At 49.0% G+C, this 20631-nt stretch overlaps 2 protein-coding genes across 18 annotated transcripts in view; both read right to left on the reverse strand.

Annotated features, from left to right (window-relative positions):
* Positions 1-338: 338 nt before the first annotated feature.
* SNORC (secondary ossification center associated regulator of chondrocyte maturation) lies at positions 339-11194 on the reverse strand. 6 transcript variants are annotated; one of them, XM_054074690.1, is made up of 4 exons: positions 9778-11194; positions 9116-9260; positions 1350-1535; positions 339-476 (listed from the first exon to the last, which is right to left on the reverse strand). In XM_054074690.1, the coding sequence occupies exons 2-4, from the start codon at positions 9186-9188 to the stop codon at positions 367-369; spliced, it is 369 nt and encodes a 122-aa protein (XP_053930665.1). In that variant the 5' UTR covers positions 9189-9260; positions 9778-11194; the 3' UTR covers positions 339-366. The 6 variants fall into 6 exon arrangements, with proteins under 6 accessions (XP_053930665.1, XP_053930660.1, XP_053930661.1 ...); XM_054074685.1 differs by lacking the exons at positions 9116-9260; positions 9778-11194 and adding exons at positions 2117-2286; positions 6818-6865 and having other exon boundaries at positions 1350-1532; XM_054074686.1 differs by lacking the exons at positions 9116-9260; positions 9778-11194 and adding exons at positions 2117-2286; positions 2732-2778 and having other exon boundaries at positions 1350-1532.
* Positions 11195-11732: 538 nt separating this feature from the next.
* Positions 11733-20631, reverse strand: part of GIGYF2 (GRB10 interacting GYF protein 2) — a 77437-nt gene continuing 68538 nt past the window's right edge. For 3 of the 12 annotated variants that reach the window (XM_054074655.1, XM_054074654.1, XM_054074663.1), the window contains 8 exons: positions 20143-20379; positions 19424-19546; positions 18599-18811; positions 18277-18482; positions 17829-17983; positions 16288-16457; positions 15776-15923; positions 11735-13469 (listed from right to left, as the gene is read on the reverse strand). In XM_054074655.1, coding sequence (XP_053930630.1) covers positions 13402-13469; positions 15776-15923; positions 16288-16457; positions 17829-17983; positions 18277-18482; positions 18599-18811; positions 19424-19546; positions 20143-20379 — 1320 coding nt within the window. In that variant the 3' untranslated portion in view covers positions 11735-13401. Of the gene's footprint in view, positions 13470-15775; positions 15924-16287; positions 16458-17828; positions 17984-18276; positions 18483-18598; positions 18812-19423; positions 19547-20142; positions 20380-20631 lie in introns of all 12 variants that reach the window. The other 9 variants (XM_054074658.1, XM_054074664.1, XM_054074659.1 and 6 more) reach the window with 5 other exon arrangements.

Here is a 20631-nt window from a genome sequence, read left to right on the forward strand (position 1 = left end):
AAACGCAGGGTGAACGTGGGGTGAGACGGGGAAGTATCAGGGTGGTTTACACCAAACGGCTCTGCCCAAGGAAAGCTGTGCAGGGTGACACCCAACACTTACCACCACCCGGACCAGACAGAGCACTGCTGCCAGCTCAGAGCCACGCGCTCCCACTGGTCCCTCCTGACCATAGAGGTGACTCTGCCAGGTCTGGGTGCCCCCCAGGGAGCCACATGCTAAGAGCAAAAAGCACCTGGGGCCTGGAGTGCCCTTTGCCGCATCCGCAGCAGCATTTCTGCGCCGGGCAGATGGGGAGCAGCTCCATCTTTGAGGTTGAGGGCAGGAGACGGGGTGGTTGTGTTACAGCAAAATCTTTTATTGAGTTCAGGAGGCAGAGAACTTTCTCAGCGTGATGACAACCAAGGCCACAAGCACAGACGTACCCAGGAGGGAGGCGATGACAATGGCACCGATAGCTCCAGGCCCCAGCGAGCCTGCAGGGACAGAGAACAAGGTGGCGTCAGGTCAGCCGAGGTGGTGGGTGCCAGGGGGAAAGGGCTACAGGGATCACCCCACACCCAGCAACATCATAGAATGGTTTGGAGTGGAAGGGACCTTAAAGATCATGTAATTCCAACCCCGCTGCTGTGGGCAATGACACCTCCCACTAGAACGTCTCCAGTCATTGCACCACACTTGTGCCCCAGAGTTCCCTGAACTGACCATGGTGGCTCTGTCCCTATGTCCCACACAGCTGAGGTGTGGTCATAGAGTCATAGAAGAGTTTGGGTTGGAAGGGACCTTAAAACCCATCCAGTTCCAACTCCTGCCATGGGCAGGGACACCTCCCACTGGCTCAGGCTGCCCAACGCCCATCCAACCTGGCCTGGAACACCTCCAGGGATGGGGCAGCCACAGCTTCCCTGGGCAACCTGGGCCAGGGCCTCACCACCTTCATCATGAAGAAATTCCTCCTCAGTCCAGTCTAAATCTGCCCCTCTCCAGTTTATACCCATTGCCCCTCATCCTATCCCCACAAGCCTTTGTGAACAGCCCCTCTCCAGCTCTTTTGTAGCCCCTTCAGGTACTGGAAGGTCACTCTAAGGTCTCCTTGGAGCCTTCTCCAGGCTGAACAATCCCAACTCTCAGCCCATCCTTTTTGGGGGTGCCTGTTGTGACAGGTCCCCAGGGCAGGGACAGAGGCCTCGGCAGCAGCCCTGGGGATGGCAGGCACTCCGCAGAATAGGCATTTCAGCAAGGAAGTCCCTGGGGACAGGCCACCTCTGGTGGCTCAAACACCTCCTGGGAAGCGAGAAGCCCATAAAGATCAAATCCAGAGGGAGGACAACCCACAGGCAACCACGTACCATCCCCGGTGTCCAGCCGGTGCAGGTGGGTGGTGTCCTCGGGCTCCAGCTCGGAGGTGTACGGGGGGAAGGCGGTGGCATCCGACAGCCGAGCCGTGGTGGTGGCGGCATCGAAGGGGCCGGCGCCAGAGGGCAGCTCGGGTGGTTCGTTCCAGAGGGTGGGAACCGGGCCCTGCGGGTACTCTGCTGGGAAAGAAGCACCCACCATCACACGGGTGGCCGCAGGCTGCTGGCGACAGCCGCAGGTCACGGGGCTCCGGCTGCTGCCGAGTGCCCCAGGAGGGATGGAGGGTGACCCGAGGAAGCAGCTCCACAGAGCCCCAACAACACCCAAAGGCAATGCCCACGCCCTGGAGAAGCCACGTGGCCACAGGCTTTTGTGGCAACCCAGTGTTACCACGGTACACACGGGACAACAGGGAGCTCCCCACAACCGCACGACCTCTGCTCGTGCATGAACAGGCCCTGCATCGCCATCCACAGCCAGGCTGCTCACGGGTGCCCGTGGGACTGGGCTGGGAGGGCCTGTCACATTCCTGCCACAGGCAGAAGCCACCGGGCCACCTGCACTAGCCAATCCACAGCCTCTCGGGGCCCTTCTGTCCTGCGCCACCAGCCTACGCAGTGAGGATGCCAGAGGCGCTGGTGCTGCACAGGATGTGACTCCCAAACAGGAGCCCCAGAGCCTCGACTTCCCTCTGCTCCACCTCCACGCCGTGCCGGGCAGATGAAAGCCACAATGGGCTCCGTTTGATGCGACCGTTCACCTCCAGTTATTTCTTCCCCCTGTGGGGTCGGGGACCAAACCAGAGAGCCCTCCTTGTCTGTGTGTGGCTGAGCCGAGCGCTCCCCATCAATGCTGGTCTTGTTCAGGTGGGCTCCGGCGGGAGCGGGAGACATTCCTCAGCTCCCTGCTGAAACCACTGGGAATGTCGCACTGGGATGGAGAAAAAAAGGGGGATAGGAGGAGGAAGCAAACACCATCCAGTGCCAGAGCCCCACCTAAACTGACACCACGGTTATCTGGGCTGGGAACAAGGGCAGCAGAAGAGACAGAGTGAACAGCTTGGGCTCCCAGAGACAAGGCAGAGGTATTCCCAGGCATCCCGACTCCGGCATAGTGGGACTCAGACTCCCCAGGATCTCCCTGGCTCAGCAAGAGGGAGCAGCGCATCCCAGCAGCGCCATTCCCCACTCTCTGTGCCTGGAGAGCCCCCCCGACTCCTGCAGGCAGCCAGCATTTTGAGTGAGCTGAAGAATCGGTGCTAATGGGCTCCACCAAAGTGTGTTCTCCCACAGGAGCGCTGCGCCAAAAGGAGCAGGAGGAGCAACATCTGAGCGCTCCCCTCTGCTGCCCATACAAACCCGCCGGCAGGACTTACCGCAGGGCTCACTGTGGAGAGCAGCTCCCACCGGCCCCGGAGCCATTCGAGGCTGCCGGCAGCCTCGAGGGAACTCAGCAGGGACCTAAATGAGTTTGGGAAGTCCTTCCTACAGCCATAAAAAAGTTGCAAGACTTTCAGCAGGACAGCTGGGACTTTCAAGCAACCAGCAGAGCTGCAGACTCCCATCCCACCCAGCGGCTCTTCCAGAGTGCCATTTCCAGCAGACTGCTCTTCTATAAATCCTGCGGTTTAGCTACAGAGGACGGAGCAGGGGAAAACAGAGGATTTAGTGAGTTAATGCAGTTAAAACAACAGGGAAAGGAAGCGAGCGGAGCTGGGGCTGCGTAGTTGGCAACAGTGCCATCGGGAAGCTGTTGGTTTAGGCACAGACCAAACGTACGTCACTTCTGGAGCCCTAATTCCTGGCTGCTTTGGCAGGTGGAGAAACTCCACACGGAAGACTCATACTGTAGCTACGACCTTCCCGACTGTGTCAACACTGCCAGAGCCAGCACTGACACAGCAGCCAATCCCACCACGCGGGGATGGCATCACTGTTGTATTTCCCAAGAACGGTTTTCTCTTCAGAGCCAGAAGAGCCGAGTGTGTCCCTGTGCAGGTGACCAGCGGCATTAGCTCAGGGCATCTCCCTCACACAGAGCAGAGTGCGCTAAACATGAGTTTTCTGTCCCGAGTTCTTGTGGTTTTATTTTAACGGCGCTTCAACCAAGGGAAACACAACTCCTTTCAGTCGGGTCTGGTGCCTCTTAACAGGAGCCATCAGCTCAGCAGCAGTCGTGCACACACATAAAGACACCTGCGCCTGAACAGCATCAACAGCCAGGCCTTCCTGCTGGTCTCCTCAGTTCCTGCACCTCGGTGCTGCCAGAGCCAACGCCAAGAGCCGTGCAGCAGGCACGGAGGGTCGGGGAACACAAAACCGAATGCAGGCACCATCCCCAGAGAAAACCACTGGCCAGTGGGTCTCTCCAGCACAAACTGCTGGGAACCAGCACTTTTCTTTCCATGGCTTTGACGTTCCCTCCTAAACTAGCAGCCCATGTCCTCTCATGCCTCCATTCCCACCTGCGGGAGAAGCCCAACCGCCCACCAACCATCCCCACGCATCCTGCTGGTTTTTTCAACAACCGGAGAAGTCCCACCTGCTCCCCTCCGCAGCACCCGGGCCGCGCGGCTGCTGGCTGAGCACGGCAGAGCTCCGGTCACAGTGTTAAATGCCACACACCCGTGTCGGCCCTCTCCAGGAAAAGCAAGAAAGGAGAGGGAAGGACGGAGCTTGTGTCAGGTGCTAAAGCCAACACCCACAAACAGAACTAATAAAGAGTGCCCCGATCCAAGTGACACACGAGGGCCTGTTGGTTGCACTCCATCCAGACAGGTTCCAAGCACAGGCACGGGGCCCAGGCCAGGAAGATGTGTTCTCTGCTCCGCTGCTGACATCATACAGGATCACCCTCTCCCTCCACAGCTCCACTTCCCGGGGCATATGCAGCACTCTAAACACAAACTACAAGAGAAGAGGCACCCGGGCAGCCAGGCCTGCCCACCCGCGCGGTCACGGTCGTCCTGATAGCGATGGGGAGGGCATGGTCTGTGCGCCCCAGCGAATCCCTGCCAGTCACCGTCCCAGCGCCCTCCACAGGGAAAAGGACCTCCTGTCTTGGGGCAGGGCACAGCACTTTGCCACGCAAAGTGAGCCGGGGCAATCGAGGGAAACCAAATATCAAAGGCAAAGTAGTGCACGGTTTTCCTGTTACCCAAGAACTTGGTAGAAATAAAGAACTATCAAGAAACACCATCAAAACACATCAAACATCACAAGACCAGGAGTTTCAGGTCTAGGTGAGAGCACCAAGCAGCAGCTGTGCTGGCATCAGTCATGGGGTTGGTCGTGGCTCTGGAACTCCCACCTGGTGCACTCGTGGTGTTTGTTTGCCTGGCACAAGTCAGCAGGTGGGCGAACGGAGGGGAGCTGCCAGGGTAAGCCCAGCACTGCCAAGGCTTCCCGCTGCAGCGCTGGGTGCTCCAAGGAGAAAGAAACCTTCACCCTGCAGCACAAGCAAGCTCTGCCCCAGCACCAGCGCTGCCTCGGCCCTGGGGTACAGAGAGAGCAGCTGCTGCTCCACTGAGTTTGTGAGCACTCAAGAGACAGACGTGGAAGAGTCTTAGTTAGTGGGGTTTTACGAGGCAAGGATGGAATCCGGAAAAAATGGACTAAGGGCAGTATTTTGTACCAGCCCAGGCTGAGGAGGGCACCGCTTCTCTCCCACACACCCACACCACAAATTGCCTTACTTCAGGGAAATCCCTCTACTGCACTGCGTGTTCTCCCTCTCCCTGCACAGGTCGGTTACAACTGAGCTCAGAAAAAGGGAAGGAAATATTGGAGCTACTACACTATAAAGAAATAGACAGTGAGTTTCCCGAACGACACAGGGCCCCACCAGGACTGCAGCGAGACCCACAAGGGATGACACCATTGGCAACTTGACAAACCCCTTTTTTCCATGCTGAGAAGGAGATGGAGCGAACCGTCAGCACAGTGACACGGGAGCCGATGCCCCAGGCAGTCAGTGGCTGAAAGGTAAGACTGGGAAGGTCTCCACAAGCCCATGAGGAAGCCAATCAAATCTGAATGATCCTCCAAGATATCCCAAACAACCAACCAGAAGCTCCCTACAAGCAGGGAGCGAGACATCAAGCCCAGCAGATGTGGCCGTCTAACATCTTCATCCCTGGAGAACTCTCACCAGTGGCCAGTGCTCTTCCTTGCAGAAGCTGGTTTCAGCACCTCATCCTCCTCACAGCCTGTCAACAGGAGATGACAATGAGACTTTCTCATCCACGGGGTGACAAGTTTAAGCTTACAGTGACAGTAAGGACATGGATGCTCAGCAGTCCTTGGGAAGAAGCAAGGGCACCCGCTGTAACCTGAGCACTGCACAGTTTCCTCAATAACAACAGTTCATACATCAGCTTAATGGCACTCAGCTCTGCCGTTCACATCCTTCACCAAACCTGGGGGCTTGTACACCTAATTCCAGATGTTTGTGTCTCCATGTTACATCCATCCAGGGAGTGGGGGGAAAGGTTACGGCCACGTGCTGCTTCCTGGAGCTCTTTCCACCTCCAGCCCAGTAACCTTCACCAGGAGCTGGTACCAACATCAGTAACCTACGAGGAGCACTGGTGCTGAGCAACTCTGAGTCATGGTCTACAAAGACTTGCTGTAAGCTGGTGGGGACCTGGTGGGACAACTATATCGTTTTAAGATATTTGACTGACAGAACCTATTTACCAATCCTTACATTCTAGAACTTCAGTTTTAAAAGCTTCCTAATAATCTTTTACTCCCCTGTTGAAAATTAAGACACATGAGTCGCTACAGAATGATGTCCTTGGACAAGGTCTTCTCCTGTACGTTTTCCTTCAGCATAACAGAGACTCTCTCTGTCTCTGCTGCTTTTTCCCCCCCCATGTGCATTCAGATGTGCTACGGCCGTAAAACGTATTTCCATATGAGCTCAAAAGAAAGACGTTCATGAGCCCACATCAGAGTTCAGTGACAAAATACACACACAATTAATTCGGCAAAGGCTTTTTACTAAGTTCCACTTCACTTGGAGCTCTGAATCCATTCAGTGAATTGAAACTGGTTTTGCTGATAGAAAAAGAAAACTCCACTCTTCACAATCCCCCTGCGCTCCGGGCCCAAGTGCCACAGGGGCTGGAGGAAGAAGAAGCAGAGAGGATTTGGGTGTGTGGCAAGTCCTTGAACTGTCTCTGTCTCGTGTTGCACCTAGATGACGTGGACAAAGAGGGTTAAAGACTCGCTTGTTCCCCATCTTTGACAAACGGGATATTGGGAAGAGCCCAGGAACTCTGAGGAGAAATTCACGCTCTGCAGTCACAGAGCCTGGACCACACCGACCAGTAAACCAGACTGGCTGGGCAAGAAGCCAGATCAAGGTACATGACCCACCAGCACCCCAAAAATGCTCCCATATGGGAATCAGCTGCCAATGAGATCCTTCTCATCTCACTGAACTTCTGAGCACTTACCCCAGGGTTTTGGTACCAGGTAGCCCCGTGTCACCACTGCGATAGAATTAAATCCAAGAAGGCAGGAAAGGCTCATTCCAGACCTCAGGTGCGCATGGCCAGGGTCAGCTGCGGCCCTCTCCAAGGCAGGCTCCCCTTCTGCTCACCATGGTGGGCTCTGCTACGTTAAGTACGAGGTGCTGACACGGGAGGGCAGGGGCTGGGTGAACTCCGAGGCCAGCACCGGGCTGTCCAGCCCCAGGTAGCCACAGCAGGCGCCGGGCCAGCGCACGGATGAAAAGAGGCCTTCACAGGGAGCACAAAGGGCAGCCTGTGATGGGCGAGCGCAGGAGCGCGAGTGTGGGGCAGCGCACAGCACTGCGGTTCTCGTGAATGTTAAATAAACTTGTTTACAGAAAGGCAGGGCTGCATGTGTATGCACAGAGACCAGAGCGCTGTCTGGGTGTCCTTCCCTTCTTTGTCTGCACAAGGCAAGAAATTTCCTTTTCTAAAGGGGTGGAAAGCAGAAAAAAATTCCACTGTGCGCCTGTCTCGGGGGGGGGAGGGGATACCTCCCCAACTCCTAATGCAGCAGAAAATCCTCCTGCTCTGGGGATGGCTGACTATACGGGCTGGTTTCCTCATGTCCTGCTATGAGGTAGCAGAGAAGAACAAGCTTCAGAGGGCCTCAAGCCTCTAAAATGTGACAGAGAAAGCACAGGGGGTCTCCTATGCTCCAGGATCAGAATGTGGCCTTCATCAGCACCAAGCTCTTCAGGAGCTCCTGGCCTCGCTGCCCCACTCTGACTCGCCAGTAAAGGAATCAAGCGAACTGGGAGTATTTCATGGGGCAAAGTGACACAGGGAGGCAGAGACAGTTTGGTACAAATCATGGCTGCGACACCGAGCCAAGAGCAAGTACACAGGAAAGCTGGCAAGGCAGGAGACAGAGCAAATAAGCACCGAATACTGGAAACTTCAGGTAGCGTCAAAGAAATCCTAGCTCAGAGAGGAAGCAGATGAAATTTTCACTGGAAATGAACCAATTTCTGCAGAGTGAAATACTGTTAACAGTTAAAAACCCTTACCTGGTTTTGGGAAAGCCACTCTGGGAGCGCAAGCAAGCGACAAACTGAAACTGTGCTTAAGCAATTAACCTTCCACTACAGAAAAACCAAAGTTCAGGGTTTAAGAAGGAAAACACCTGCTTTTTAGTGCGCATTTGTTAGTTACTTTAAAGATGTCCCAGAGAGGTGTCCTAGAAGGGGAGGCTCTGTGGGGGAAAATACCAGCTACAGGGGTCCTGTTCTTGCACCCGTGCATGGTCAAGCTCTGCGCAGCAGTAAATTCTCCTACCTGTAGGAAAGCTCCTTTAAAAATAAATCATTTACTCTACTAGACTGCTGGCCAGGATCTCCTTGCTAGGCAAGACGCTGAGACCAACCTGAGAGGGAACTGGAATCCAGCCTTGCTCCAGGTCTTGGAAGGCAAACGAAGAGTTTGGAAAAAACAAGTGCTGTGCTGTTATCTTGGCCTGAGCCATCCCTTCATCCTCACCTGCACTCAGGAAAGAGGCCCCGAGGGAAGGCAGTTCCCCATAGGAGTTCCCACCCGTACACTCAGAGCTCATCCACGGAGTTGGACTGGAATCCAGTTTTCCCCGGCAAAGCCCAGCTCAGCCCAGCTTGCCTCTGAGGCCGACTGTACCCTTGGTCCCCTTCAGCCAGCATAGCTGTGCTAAAGCCGGGAGCAGCTAAGGCTGGAATCACTAACCAACCCCTTAAAACAGCCCCTCATGGAATATATGTCTGACACCGACCATTTCCATCACCTCACTCAACTCCAGTGAGAGCCGTGTGGCTTCTTGGAGCTGCCGCCTGCCTCGTACCAGACAACCTCAGCTTAGACACTGCAGCCTTTGACCAAGCCAAGGGTTGTCACAGACACGTTCCTATTGCTACTTAGAGCAGTTGCAAAGGGCTTTGCCGTAGCAAAAAAACATAGAAGGAACCAGAAATTCGCACACACGCTTGAGCCAGACAGAAATTTTTCCTGCCCTGTCTCCTGAAACGCCACAAATGCTCCCGTAGGTGCTACTGCTGTTCAGCTTTGGAAAAAAACACATATTTTCTTTCTTTTCCTCCACAGAAACAAGGTTTGAGGATGGAGAAAATATTCGTACTTGCCACCAGACTCCAAAGCATTTCCATGACTCAATAAATACTTACAGGTGGGAAAGGAGGTACGCAAGGAAAGGAGAGACAGTTAGTAAAAGCTCTCCCATGCTTTTGGGCTTTAAATGCAAACAAAGCTCCTTACCTGCCAGCGCAGCAGGGACCAGGACGCCGCAGAGCGTTAGCAGGACCAGGCAAAGGACTCTGTGGTAGGGCATGGCTTCCCTCAGGAAAAGCGTCAGCAGGAATTCTTAAAACTCTTCAAAGTACGAAATAACTCAGAAATTTCACTGGGATAATAAAAACTTTGTCCAGTCAGGTTATTAGAAAAAAAAAAAAGTTTCCTTCACACCAGCAAGTGAATAGAGAGAGTGCAGAGCCCAGCAGAGGCTCACTGTCTCGACTGCGGAGCACACCTCCTCCTGAAGGCAGCTCCACCCTCTAAAATCTGTGCCTAACCCCATAGGCAGCCCAGCCGTTAGCGCCCATCACCCTGCCAGGGCAGCGCACACACACGCGCTTGTTGGCCAACCCTTCCCAGAGGACACAGGGATGCTCCTGGAATGCCTCCCCTCTGGCCAGCCATCCTACGGCACAGGAAATAACAGAGGGGCCATTGGGGCAGCTACCCCCTAACCAAGCAGAGCGCTCGAGGGCTGTGCTCTATCCTCGGCGTGGAGGGCGGCGGTTGCCTTCCCAGAGTGGGCACAGGGGAGAACAAGTGTCTCAATCTTTTGAAGCTAAAATGCTCTGAAGCAGAGGCAGAGAGGCTCCGCAGCATCGCTGTTTTCTGTGTGTAATACTTACAGAGGTGGACTAGGAGCTGTGGGTGGTCTCTGCTGGCACAACTTTCTGTTAAAACTGGGACGGTCTTCCATGAGAGCCTCCTTTGGCAGCCAAGGCCAACATCCTCCACGGATTTGAGCTGCGCAGACCCGACCTCCTCCAGGAGCCCTCTGCTCCCCCGAGGGGGGCTCGGGAAAAGTTCACAGCAATGAAAACTGAGGTTTCTTTCAAATCACATTTGCACCATTGGAGACTTTGGAAAGGATGAAGGGTGTGAATAGTGAAACACTCCAGCTTTTTGTCAGGGGACAGAAGTATTTCATTAGGATTTAAGTTGGTATGAGGATAAAATAGTTGAGTTTCTGTTCAGAAAAAGATGTAATAAAGTACATAAATATCACCAACGTCAGCTCTTTAAGCTCTGAAAATACAGAACAAGTCGTTTTTGTCTTAAATTTCAGATCCAGATTGTTCTGCTAACAAATATCTTTGCTTTTTGGCTTTCTTTACCAGGCAGCGTTCAGGTATCCTTTCAAATAATCCTGCTTGCTGCAGTTCTTTGTAGAAGTGCCTGGCTGTAAGGGGAAGCAGGAAAACCAAAGAGGCCTGAGCGCTGCCCCTGCAGCAGCAGAAGTTGGGAAGTAACCTGGTGAAATGTGCTCAAAAGAAACCTCAGGCATCTGTAGCATCAAACTCCACATCATCTGTCAAACCTGGATCACAGCCCCATTAGCTTTCCAGGTTTGTGTTCTATCTGAAAAGGAGCTGTGAGTACATAAATAGATATTCGCCAACAGACACAAAGCTGTAGCTCCCATTTTTCCCATCCCTACGGATACAAGTAATCCTCCCTACGCAGAAACAGGCCCTGTCTGGAGACAGGGCAGTCACTTGAGTGTACAACCTGAATGCCAGTGTCTTACCTTTGTATTAAACACAGAAGCCACAACATTCAGATATTAAGAGCAACACTCCCCCTCACTGAACCATTAGCTACAAACTCTCAGAAGCCCAGCGAGGTTCTTGGGGTTCAACATATTATTGCACATTTTTCCTGCTCGCATTTCTGCACTTTCACTCAGCAATGGGCAAATTGTTCCTTTCCTGCTCCCCAGCTGAGCTGGAAATTACCAGGCTCTTGCTTATTTGTTACACAGTACAGAGCAGTCCAAAATTATCTGGTAGAAATTAGATCATACCATTAAAAAACAGAAAGTACTTATGAGCCAGACACCTTATGCCTAAAAAAAAATTAAGACATTAAAACAAAGTCAAATTATCAGCCTAAACACGTACCATTCTCTCCAAAACGCCAGCTAAACATAATGCAAAGCTACCATACAAGTTCTTTCTCTACTGGCTTCATATCTGTTGTGATCATGTGAACGGAGGACATTCACCATCAACTTTTACTGGGATTTTCCACACAAAAACAAGCACCAAGAAAAAAAAAAAAAGAGGCAAATGAGATGTTTTCTAAAAAGGGAAACCTACAAGGTGTCCATGTGGTCTTTACGCTGAGGGGAGAAATAAACCCTCTCATTTAGGGAAGGGAATGGAAGCGGGTGGTTGGTTACCAACTGGCAAAAAGAGGCTCCATGGCCGAGTGTTTGCAGAAAGAGAAAACCAGCCAGAGCTTGATCTCTCCTCCATAAACATAAGCGTGAATGCACGTGTTTCTGTTCAGATTGGGGGGAAATTAAAGCTTTCTTGTCAGGATTTTCCAATCTCAGTTTCCTGGTGTTTACCTGAACTCTAAAATTATCAAGTAGAAAAAAACCCACTGATGTTCCTCACCAGGGAAGAAATAAAGCAGTGGTTGTTCCACATCCTGTGTATTTGCTTGTTGGTTCTTGATGGAAATTGATGAGACTCAAGTTTTGGGTCAGTTTTAACAGCAGGAATTATCTCAAAATTGAGCTTCGACAAAAGCAAGCAGAAAGTTTTCTCTCAGATATAATACAACCAGGTTTTATTTAAGTTCTCTCTTTTCCCCCCCCACACTGGCAAAAGTTCAGAGGGAGTTTAAAGTTTTGTAAACATTTTAACTACCCCTCTTCCCCCTTTTATGAATTTACAAAGCAAAGGAGACAGGGAGACCAGATTTGCAACAGTTCCAAGTCTCTCCATGCTATTGGATCCAAAAACTATATACAAGTCTGCAGCAGTCTCTGTATAGTTACTGTACATGTTTGGGGGCAGGGGGAAGAGAGAGGAGGAGGGGAAGGTGACCCCAAAAATGAATAAACCAAACGAAATAAAATCCAAAGCCAAACTGCTCTTGAGCAACTCGAACTGTTTTCTTTAGGCAGTGATGACAAAGACAGACACCTTTATACAACTCCACCAAAATTGTAGCGTATCTCCCTTGGCAGGTTATAACCCTCTGGGAATGGGAGATGGGACCAGGGGGTTGAAACTAAGTGCATTTGGCAGTTTTCATTTTCTTTCTTTTGTGGTGTGTGCACGTGGGTGGGTGGAGAAGGGAAGGTGGTGTTAATCTTTCGGTGAGAGAGGAAGGTTATGATTCCATAAATACTTAATCATTATGGATCCCAGTGAAGGCGTGTGAAGTACTTTAAGCTGTAGAAGATAAGCAGGGCCATCATTGCACATAGCTTCGCCCTCCACAGTCTCTCTTCGTGACAAAAGGGCATCTCTGCTCGTTAACCTAAGCACTGCTTGAAATGACAACTAGCTAGGACTGCTTGGGGGACATAATCTGAAAGCCAGTGTTCACCCTCACCAAAGACTAAAGATCCACACAGTAAAGATCCTACTGTCTCTTAAACGAGACAAATTTGCAGGAAAAGAGCTCAAAATAAACTGGTCCTAACCCTCCAAAGGTAGCATTTAAGGGGTGAATTCAACCTGAAAGAAGAGATGCCACCCCCTTTTTTTCCCCAGAGTAGAAGTTCCCACATGTCCAGGGAGGCCGGAGTATGCCGACGGGGAACTCCACCAGCTTCAGCATCACCACCTAATGAAGACAGCCTCGAGCTTTCCCTCCAAAAATAATGTGCTGAGAAGGGCTGGCGGGGGGTGTGCAACTTCAAACCAACCCAAGCTAAACTGCGCCCACCACCGCCCCTCTCCTGCTGTCGCCAGTTCTAAGGTTAGCTTATGAATGCAACTCCTGGCTTGGGAGAGCACCTCTTGCCCTGATGGAGCGCGGAAGTCAGTATCTGTGTGGCATTTTGGTTTTGACCAACATCTGTTAACCACAAACTCTCTCTCTCACTCTCTCCGTGACTGCACGTGTTGGATGTGGTACGAGTAACCAGGAGAGGGAAGAAACGGTTTGCAGAATCCCAATTGAATTTTTTTTTCCAGGTATGTCAGCAGAAGAAATCACAGCACAGTGAAAGTTTGCTGCCCAAATCAGCCTTGTTGTGAACGAGTCCTACCTCCCACCCTCCCAGGACTCGGAACAAAGTCCGCTCGACTCTAGGCTGACAGTAGGAACGATGCCTGTGCAGTCTTGGGCAGAAAGGATTTGCTGAGGCGAGAGGAAGCAGCCTGAGATGATTGATTCTGTGACTCGCTGCGAGGCGAAGAAGAAGGACGCATGGTGGAGAGTACTGTGTCCAAAACGGAGAATCCATGGTTAACAGGTGCAGGAAAAGCCAGTTGATTTGCACATGCTCAGTAGTCTTCCAAAGTCTCTATTTCTCCCATATTGAGCCGTTCTGATGAGGCATTCACTGAAAACCCTGCAAACCAAAAAGGAGATTGAGATGAATGTTTTCCTGTGAGGGTGGGGAGGCCCTGGCCCAAGTTGCCCAGAGAAGTGGTGGCTGCCCCATCCCTGGAGGTGTTCCAGGCCAGGTTGGATGGGGCTCTAAGTCCCTGATCCACTGGGAGGTGTCGCTGCCCATGGCAGGGGGTGGAACTGGATAAGCTTTAAGGTCCATTCCAACGCAAATCATTACATGATTCTATGATGACCTCTTAAAAATCTGTCTGTGGTATCTCTTATTCGATGCAAAACATCTGTTACATGTGGTAGGACATGTAATAAAGTGAATAATACTCCTCAAATAAAAACTATGGGGAAAATTCAGTAAGACAGAGATATAATTCCCCAAACTGTTTATTTTTTCCTTAATAAATCAAAGACAAGAAGTTGCAAATTTATGTAAGCAACATTTGGTCTTTAAACACAGATTGGCAGAAGACTGATTTGAACTTTCATTCAGATGATGTGATCTGAAGAACACATCTTGGCACAGTAGCGATGTGCCTTAGCAACATCTGGGAAGCGAACACGTTTGAGTCAACTGGTACTCATCAACACGTACCAACATGGACCAAGAGGCAGAAATACACATTTCGTGAACTCAGAATCCAAGTGTGGAATGATGGTCAGCACTTAGGGATGTGAACAATTCTATCCCTTACTTTGAAGTCTAAATATGCACACCTAGGAAATCTAGTTGCCAAAAAGGATACGGAAATACATGGAATAGCCATCTCCTCTCCCAGGAATATAGCGTGAAAAAGTACAAAGTTACACAGGGCTACATGCAAGATGCACCTAAACTTCTACCCAACCTCTGAAATGTGAGTGCTGAAGACATGATGCACATGAGAAAAGGGGGAGATAAAGTAAAAACATTTTCTAGAATGAAAAAAATCCAACGTATTATATGCAAGTTCCCTACCAAAACCCAAGTTTTATGGTTTAACCAACCCCATATGCTGTATGAGAAAACGAAAGCTTTCCTGTGTAAGGCTACTAAACCCAAGCCTGACGTTTCAATGTCTTGAGACTGGCTGTCCTTGAAAACAAACCGCTTTTCACAACCACTCTCTTCAACCCATCAGTTCCGCAGGTTTAAGAAAACTGCTCTGGCTCCCTCTCGTGGTACCTCACCCAAAGGTTTTGGAGCTCATGTGTACCAAAATGCACTCATTTTTTAAGCTGCACGTGCCAGTTCTCTTACGGCTGCAGCTTCTTAATTGTGTTTAGTTATTTCTTCTTCACATCACACAAAGAGCGTTCAAAATTATTCAACTGAAGACCCAGATCAGCCCCGCTGGACTGGGACCAGAGGATGGCACAAGTCAGGTTTCTCCTGAAGAGTTCAGTATGCTTCAGTGTAGAAATTACTGATTTAATTGTTAATTGTTTTGAGAACAAGAGGGAAGATAAAAACAAAGGCAGGGCTCTGTCAGAGCCTTAAGAAAGGCAGTGACTTACAGGTGGTTAACACTAGGCTGCTTTACAGCAGTGTGAGCTAAATAGCACCAGCACAACAAATCCTGGCCAAGTATGGCATCCTAGATTGTTTTTTTGTCACATACAGCACAAATGTGGACACATTTATTCTACAAGGATACTACAGCAACATTACATCCCACACTGCTCTCTGCTCGGGTACTTACATGATGCCCTTGTATCTTGAAGGCCACTTCAAAGAAACCCTTCCACCAGTGCTACAGGGGCTGGCTAACTACCAGCATCCTCACATCAAGATTAAGATAGAGAAAAGGAAAAAAGAACACAAAAGGACCACTAACAACATCGTCATCTCCATTGTGACTGCTTTTCATCTCTTTTTCATTAAGATCTTTGCCTCTTTCCTGACCAGGGTGGTCAGCTCATGTGAAAAATGTAGGGAGGAATAAAGACAAGCCTCAGAAGCTGTTCCTCAAAGAAACAGAAGATCTGCTTTTCTTAAAAGGATAAATTATAGGTAATTCAATAAAATAGGTATAGGTCAGCTCAAAAGACTAAAGGCAGTTTAACTGAGGACCTGAAACACTTTAAATGTTTCCAGGTAATAACCAAGGTATTGAATAGGCCTTTCCATGAGGGAAAGTTGACAAAGGTCTTCCATGAAACTGGTAAGAGAATTTTTTAAATCATTAGATAATAATACTGAAACAAATTCTGAAGACACCTCAACTACCTTTTCTGCTCAAATTCAACATTCCCATTTAAGGTTAGCAAAAATTCTAACCTCCAGAAGGTTTCTCCGAAATTAAGCATTAGTTTCTACAAATTAAAACTGACCTAGCAAGCTGGGATCTGCGCGAACCATCTTCTGTTTCTTCTTCTTCTTCCCGCTTTGCACAGCCTCGAAATTGGATTGCTGGTTGTTGCTCTGATTGGTCTGAAAGACCGAATGTAGCGAACTGTGGTTCATTCCCCACACTGAATCCTAGGGGAAAACAAAAAAAAGCAAGTACAAAGTAATGAAGTGCTATTAAGCTTGGGGGTTTTACATTGAAAACATTCAGAGAGCCCAAAGCGCTTTACAGATCACGTGTGGCAGCACTAGCCACTGACACATCCATGTGACACATCTACCTCATCTTTCTGAATCGTATCCTGGATCAGGAAGACAAGACACTGCTTGACCTACACTCGGCCTCAACTGTTAGTTGTGCAGCAAATATTTAAAAACTGCTTTATTCTCTGCATTTCATGTAGCTTAAAATCTTGCTCATCCTCCTACTGTCCAGCAGAAAGGCAGACTCTTCAGATTCCCAATACACTAAGGAGTGGAGCAAGTTAAGATTTACCTGTTGCTGCTGCTGTTGCCGCTGCTGACTGGCTTTCTGTTTGGCACGGCGCTCAAGAAACTGCTTGGCAAACTCCTTGGCCTCAGGAGTATCTCCAAGATAGGCTCTGATGTAATCATGGACCTCATAGGGAGACTCTACTTCCTTCAGGAAAGAAACAAACGTGGGAACTGCAAGAAGAAGGCAGAACATGAGGGAATCTGTGTTGATACGTGAAGAGTGCATGCAATAAATACAAACATTGGATTTCTTGGTTTCAAACACTTGCTAATGTAGAGGCCATGGCAAACAGCTTGCCCTTTTAAGTTCCCTACAGTAAAGCCCTGCAACGCACGGCTTCATCTGTTTTACAGTCAAGGTTTGAGTCACCATCCCTGGAGGTATTTAAAAGACAGGTAGATGAAGTGCTCAGGGACACGGTTTAGTGGCAGATAGGAATGGTTGGATTCAATAATCTAAGAGGTCTTTTCCAATCTAGTGATTCTATGATAAGCCAACAATCTAAGGGTATGTCAGCCCATCAGCTTTAGCCAACACCAGCTTTAACGCACAAATTTAATGCCAGGCCCAAACAGAAAACTCTCTCCTCAGAGCTGCCCTCCACAGTCTCTTTATGGCTGAGGCACAGCAGATCGCACTCCGCAGATCCTGACCGGACCTGCATGCACCTCAAGCTCAACAGCTGGCTCACTCACAAGCCTTCCTTATCATCTTTTTTTACTTTAGACTACCTTTGTCGTATTGAATTTTTCACCATGAAGAAGGGCAAAGGAAACAATAGGCCAGGAAGACATCAGGACAACCGGCTGCCACCTCAGAAGCTCAGTGTGTACACATGACCCACAAACGGCACTGCAGGGCCACAGCCTCCCCTCAGACACCACACGCAGCTCGTTAGCTTATTACGGACAGGGTCAACAAATTCCTTCTAGTATCTCTCCTCTAAGAGAAGGGAAGCTGTGTGAGGTGCAATCCTGGCTCTTGGGGCAGCACTGGTTCTCCATGCAGGTTCAAGGGTCCCACAGAACCACAACTTGGCAGCATGTAGCTGCTGGAGCACAGGGATTTGCACAGGTCTGCATTGGTGGCAGTAGGATGCTTTGTCCACGAAGGTATCAGTTTATGGTCTCAGACCAGGCATTCCTCTATGTGCTCTGCAGTAGAATTCATAAAAACCCAACCAGTTTCACATCAACAAATGCTTTGCACTGGGGCATACAATAACTTGGCCTGCATTCTTAAAGGTGAACTGAATCTTCATCCATCTGCCTGACAATGCTTCTAGGACCATCAAAAGTCCTCAGCAGAGCTCTGGGTGGCAGACTTTGAAACTGTTTCTAATTCGCTATTAGTCAGCCCAACAAAAGCCATGGAGATGATGATGCAGTCAGGTCTTTGGACCACTATTTAATGATTCCATTTTGCAGACAGCATTATAGCTACTACTTTGATGTCACAACTTTCGCTCAACTCTCTGGTCAGGAAACAAACTGGATATTGTTTCTCACAGTGGATCGTTTACTCTCCTCCCCACTTCTTACCATCTAAGTTGTTGGCTGTGTTGAGTGCATGAAGCATCTGTTCACACCACTGAGTGAATCCATCCTGGGCTTTATTAACCCCCTGGAACAATTTCAACAGCTTCTCCTCTTCTTCCACCTTCTTGTTTTGTCTACTTGTAATACCGACAGATTTACTGAGATAAAGAAAACACATATAAATTACAAACCACCAGACTTGCCAACAGTACAGTACATAGTATAGCGTAACAACTCACTAATTTACAAGATGCAAACAGTGTTTAAGAATCAACCAATTTTCCAAGCAGATGATAAAATAATGAACAGTCACCTAGTAGCTGTTACTGTTGTCAAAACAGATCCTGAGTGACACATAACAAATGAAAATACACAAAGATGATGCAACTGCTAAGTGATCAGCTTGGGAGCAGTTGCCTTTCTTTGCAAGAGCTCCTTCCCCAGTTCCTACCTGAGGCTGGCATTGCTTTTATTTTTATTGGTCGAGTTGCGAGGTCCCACTTCCTTCACTGCATCATCCCAGAAACCCATGTTTGAGTTTTTGGTATCAGCATTACTCCAGATGCTACTGACTAGGTCAGATGCCCACTGGTTGCTGGGATTAGTGTTTAGGGAGCCCCACACTGAATTCCCAATGCTGGTGTGCAGGTTAGAGTGCTGTTGAAACACAACAAAGAGATCTGGTTATTGCACCAGACCTGGCCCAACAGTCACAGACAGACACGGAGAACTGTCACGTACTGTTTCCTTCCACATACTGATGAGATAAATACCGTACGTACTGCAGTATTTCTGACTCTGTTTGGCTGCTGGTGCTGCTGTTGCTGCTGCTTCTGCATCTGCCTTGCCTCCTCCTGCTGTATCTCCAGCAGGGATTTGGTGGTGCCTGTTGGTTTGGTGACATTACCCCAGCCTGACAATTTTTGCTGCTGTTGCTGCTGCTGTTGCTGGAGTGCCTTCATTAGTTCCCGCTGCTGACGCCTTTGCTGTTGCATGCAAGACAAAAGTGCTTATATGTAGTTTCAGAAGATCATTACTACTCAAAAGCCTAGCTGGGAAACTGGTTTTAAACCAATTCCACTCTCTTCTGAAGGAGTCTGGCTGACCTATTATTTTTTGAACCATTAGTGTCTCGGTTTTGGAGGAGTTAACTAACCGGTAAATATAAATTGTTTATTAGCTTAGGACAGAATAAATCATGACTGCAGCCACCTAAGCATTTGAGGTCCTGAAGGAATATCTTCTCTCCTACCATCATTTGGGGTTTCTTCCCCCCCTTAGGCTTCTCTGGGTTTGTGCATATCTGTAAGCATATCAGAATACCAATGTGAAATAATATTGTATTGTTTTGTGAACATATTATACTCCTGGGGTCAAAAGGTACAGGTTTTCCTCCTTTCAGACACTTGTATTAAGAAGCTATAAAAACCTGCAAGCAGGTACTTATTGAACCTACGCCTGAAAGACAGGACTTCATGAGTTACACGATTTCAAAAACCATTCCTCATTGATTTATTGTAATAACTTAAATAACAGTTGAACAGTCACATAGTTCAGGACACTCTAACAATATGTGCATCGTTGCCATGTGTATTTACCTCCTCTCGAAGCTGCCGCTCCCGTTCTTCTTCTAACTTCTGGATTTCTGCCAAGGACAGTGTGGTCTGGGATTGACAAGCTCCTGAATTTGATTGCTGACCCCATGTTGAAGATGAAGGGAGCTGTGCCAAAGAACACATTAAGAATTACAAAACATTTTAGAGACTACTGCTTAAGTATAATCACAATCAATCAGTACAAGCCCACAGCACAGAAGCGAAGAAAAGCCACTTTTGAAGCTTAGCAAAACACTGGGAAGTATAAAATGGTACAACTAAGTATGAAACAGTACAAAGTATAAACTGAATCACCCTCCCTCTGATGTATCATTGTGTCAAAGACACTGTGTATCAAGACTAATAAACACATTACTGCCTGAAAAACAGCAGTTTTGATTTCAAAGGCTTCAGGGAACCCCAAACTTTAGCAACCCTGTATAGGCCCTCGTGCACTGCAGCAGAATAAACATCTGTGCTCATCTGCAAACCCCTTTCTATTATGCTTCTGTCAAGTGAACCTCTTTCTTTTTTATTCTGTAGCTTAACTTCCTCTTGTTTCTTCCATCACCTTCTCAGTCAAGTATTTACCCACTTTCCCCTCCAGATAGTTCATCCTTTCCTGCTCTGTTCAAGCTAGTCTAGACAACTCTGAATCCAGCTGTGGTTCTCCTTGCTAAACTGAGCTGAAGGAGGAACTTCCAACTGTAGAAACGTGTTACCTTCATCTGTGCAAGTTGCTGCTGTTGCTGCTGCTGTTGCAGCCGTCGTAAAGCCTCCTGCTGCTGCTGCCTCTGTCTCATTATTTCTTTCTGGCGTTGGAGTTCCAGCTCCTTGCGCTTTCGCTCTTCTTCTTCGAGCCGCTGTCTGGCTGCTTCTTCTTCCATGCGTAGCCGACTTTCTTCAAGTCGCCGTTGAGCTTCCTCCTCTTCACGTGCCCACTTGGCAGCCTCCTCTTCCTTCCCAGGACATAATGAGGAATAAGTCTAAGTAGACTTAAAAAAACTAAACTACTCCTATTCTATGTTTTTGACATTCTGACAGAATGGAGAGGCACCTTTACCTCTCATCTGGGCTCTTTAAGTTGTTCATTTACCTTTACATTTCTCAGGCAAGAAAGTTCAGTAATATGGTCTATAACCCTTAAAAACATAAGCTTTCCACAGCTCCACAAAGGAACTCTGAAGAGAATAACATCTCCCTAGTCCAGA

The sequence above is a fragment of the Cuculus canorus genome, chromosome 9, assembly GCF_017976375.1.
Source record: "Cuculus canorus isolate bCucCan1 chromosome 9, bCucCan1.pri, whole genome shotgun sequence".
NCBI classification, from domain to species: domain Eukaryota; kingdom Metazoa; phylum Chordata; class Aves; order Cuculiformes; family Cuculidae; genus Cuculus; species Cuculus canorus.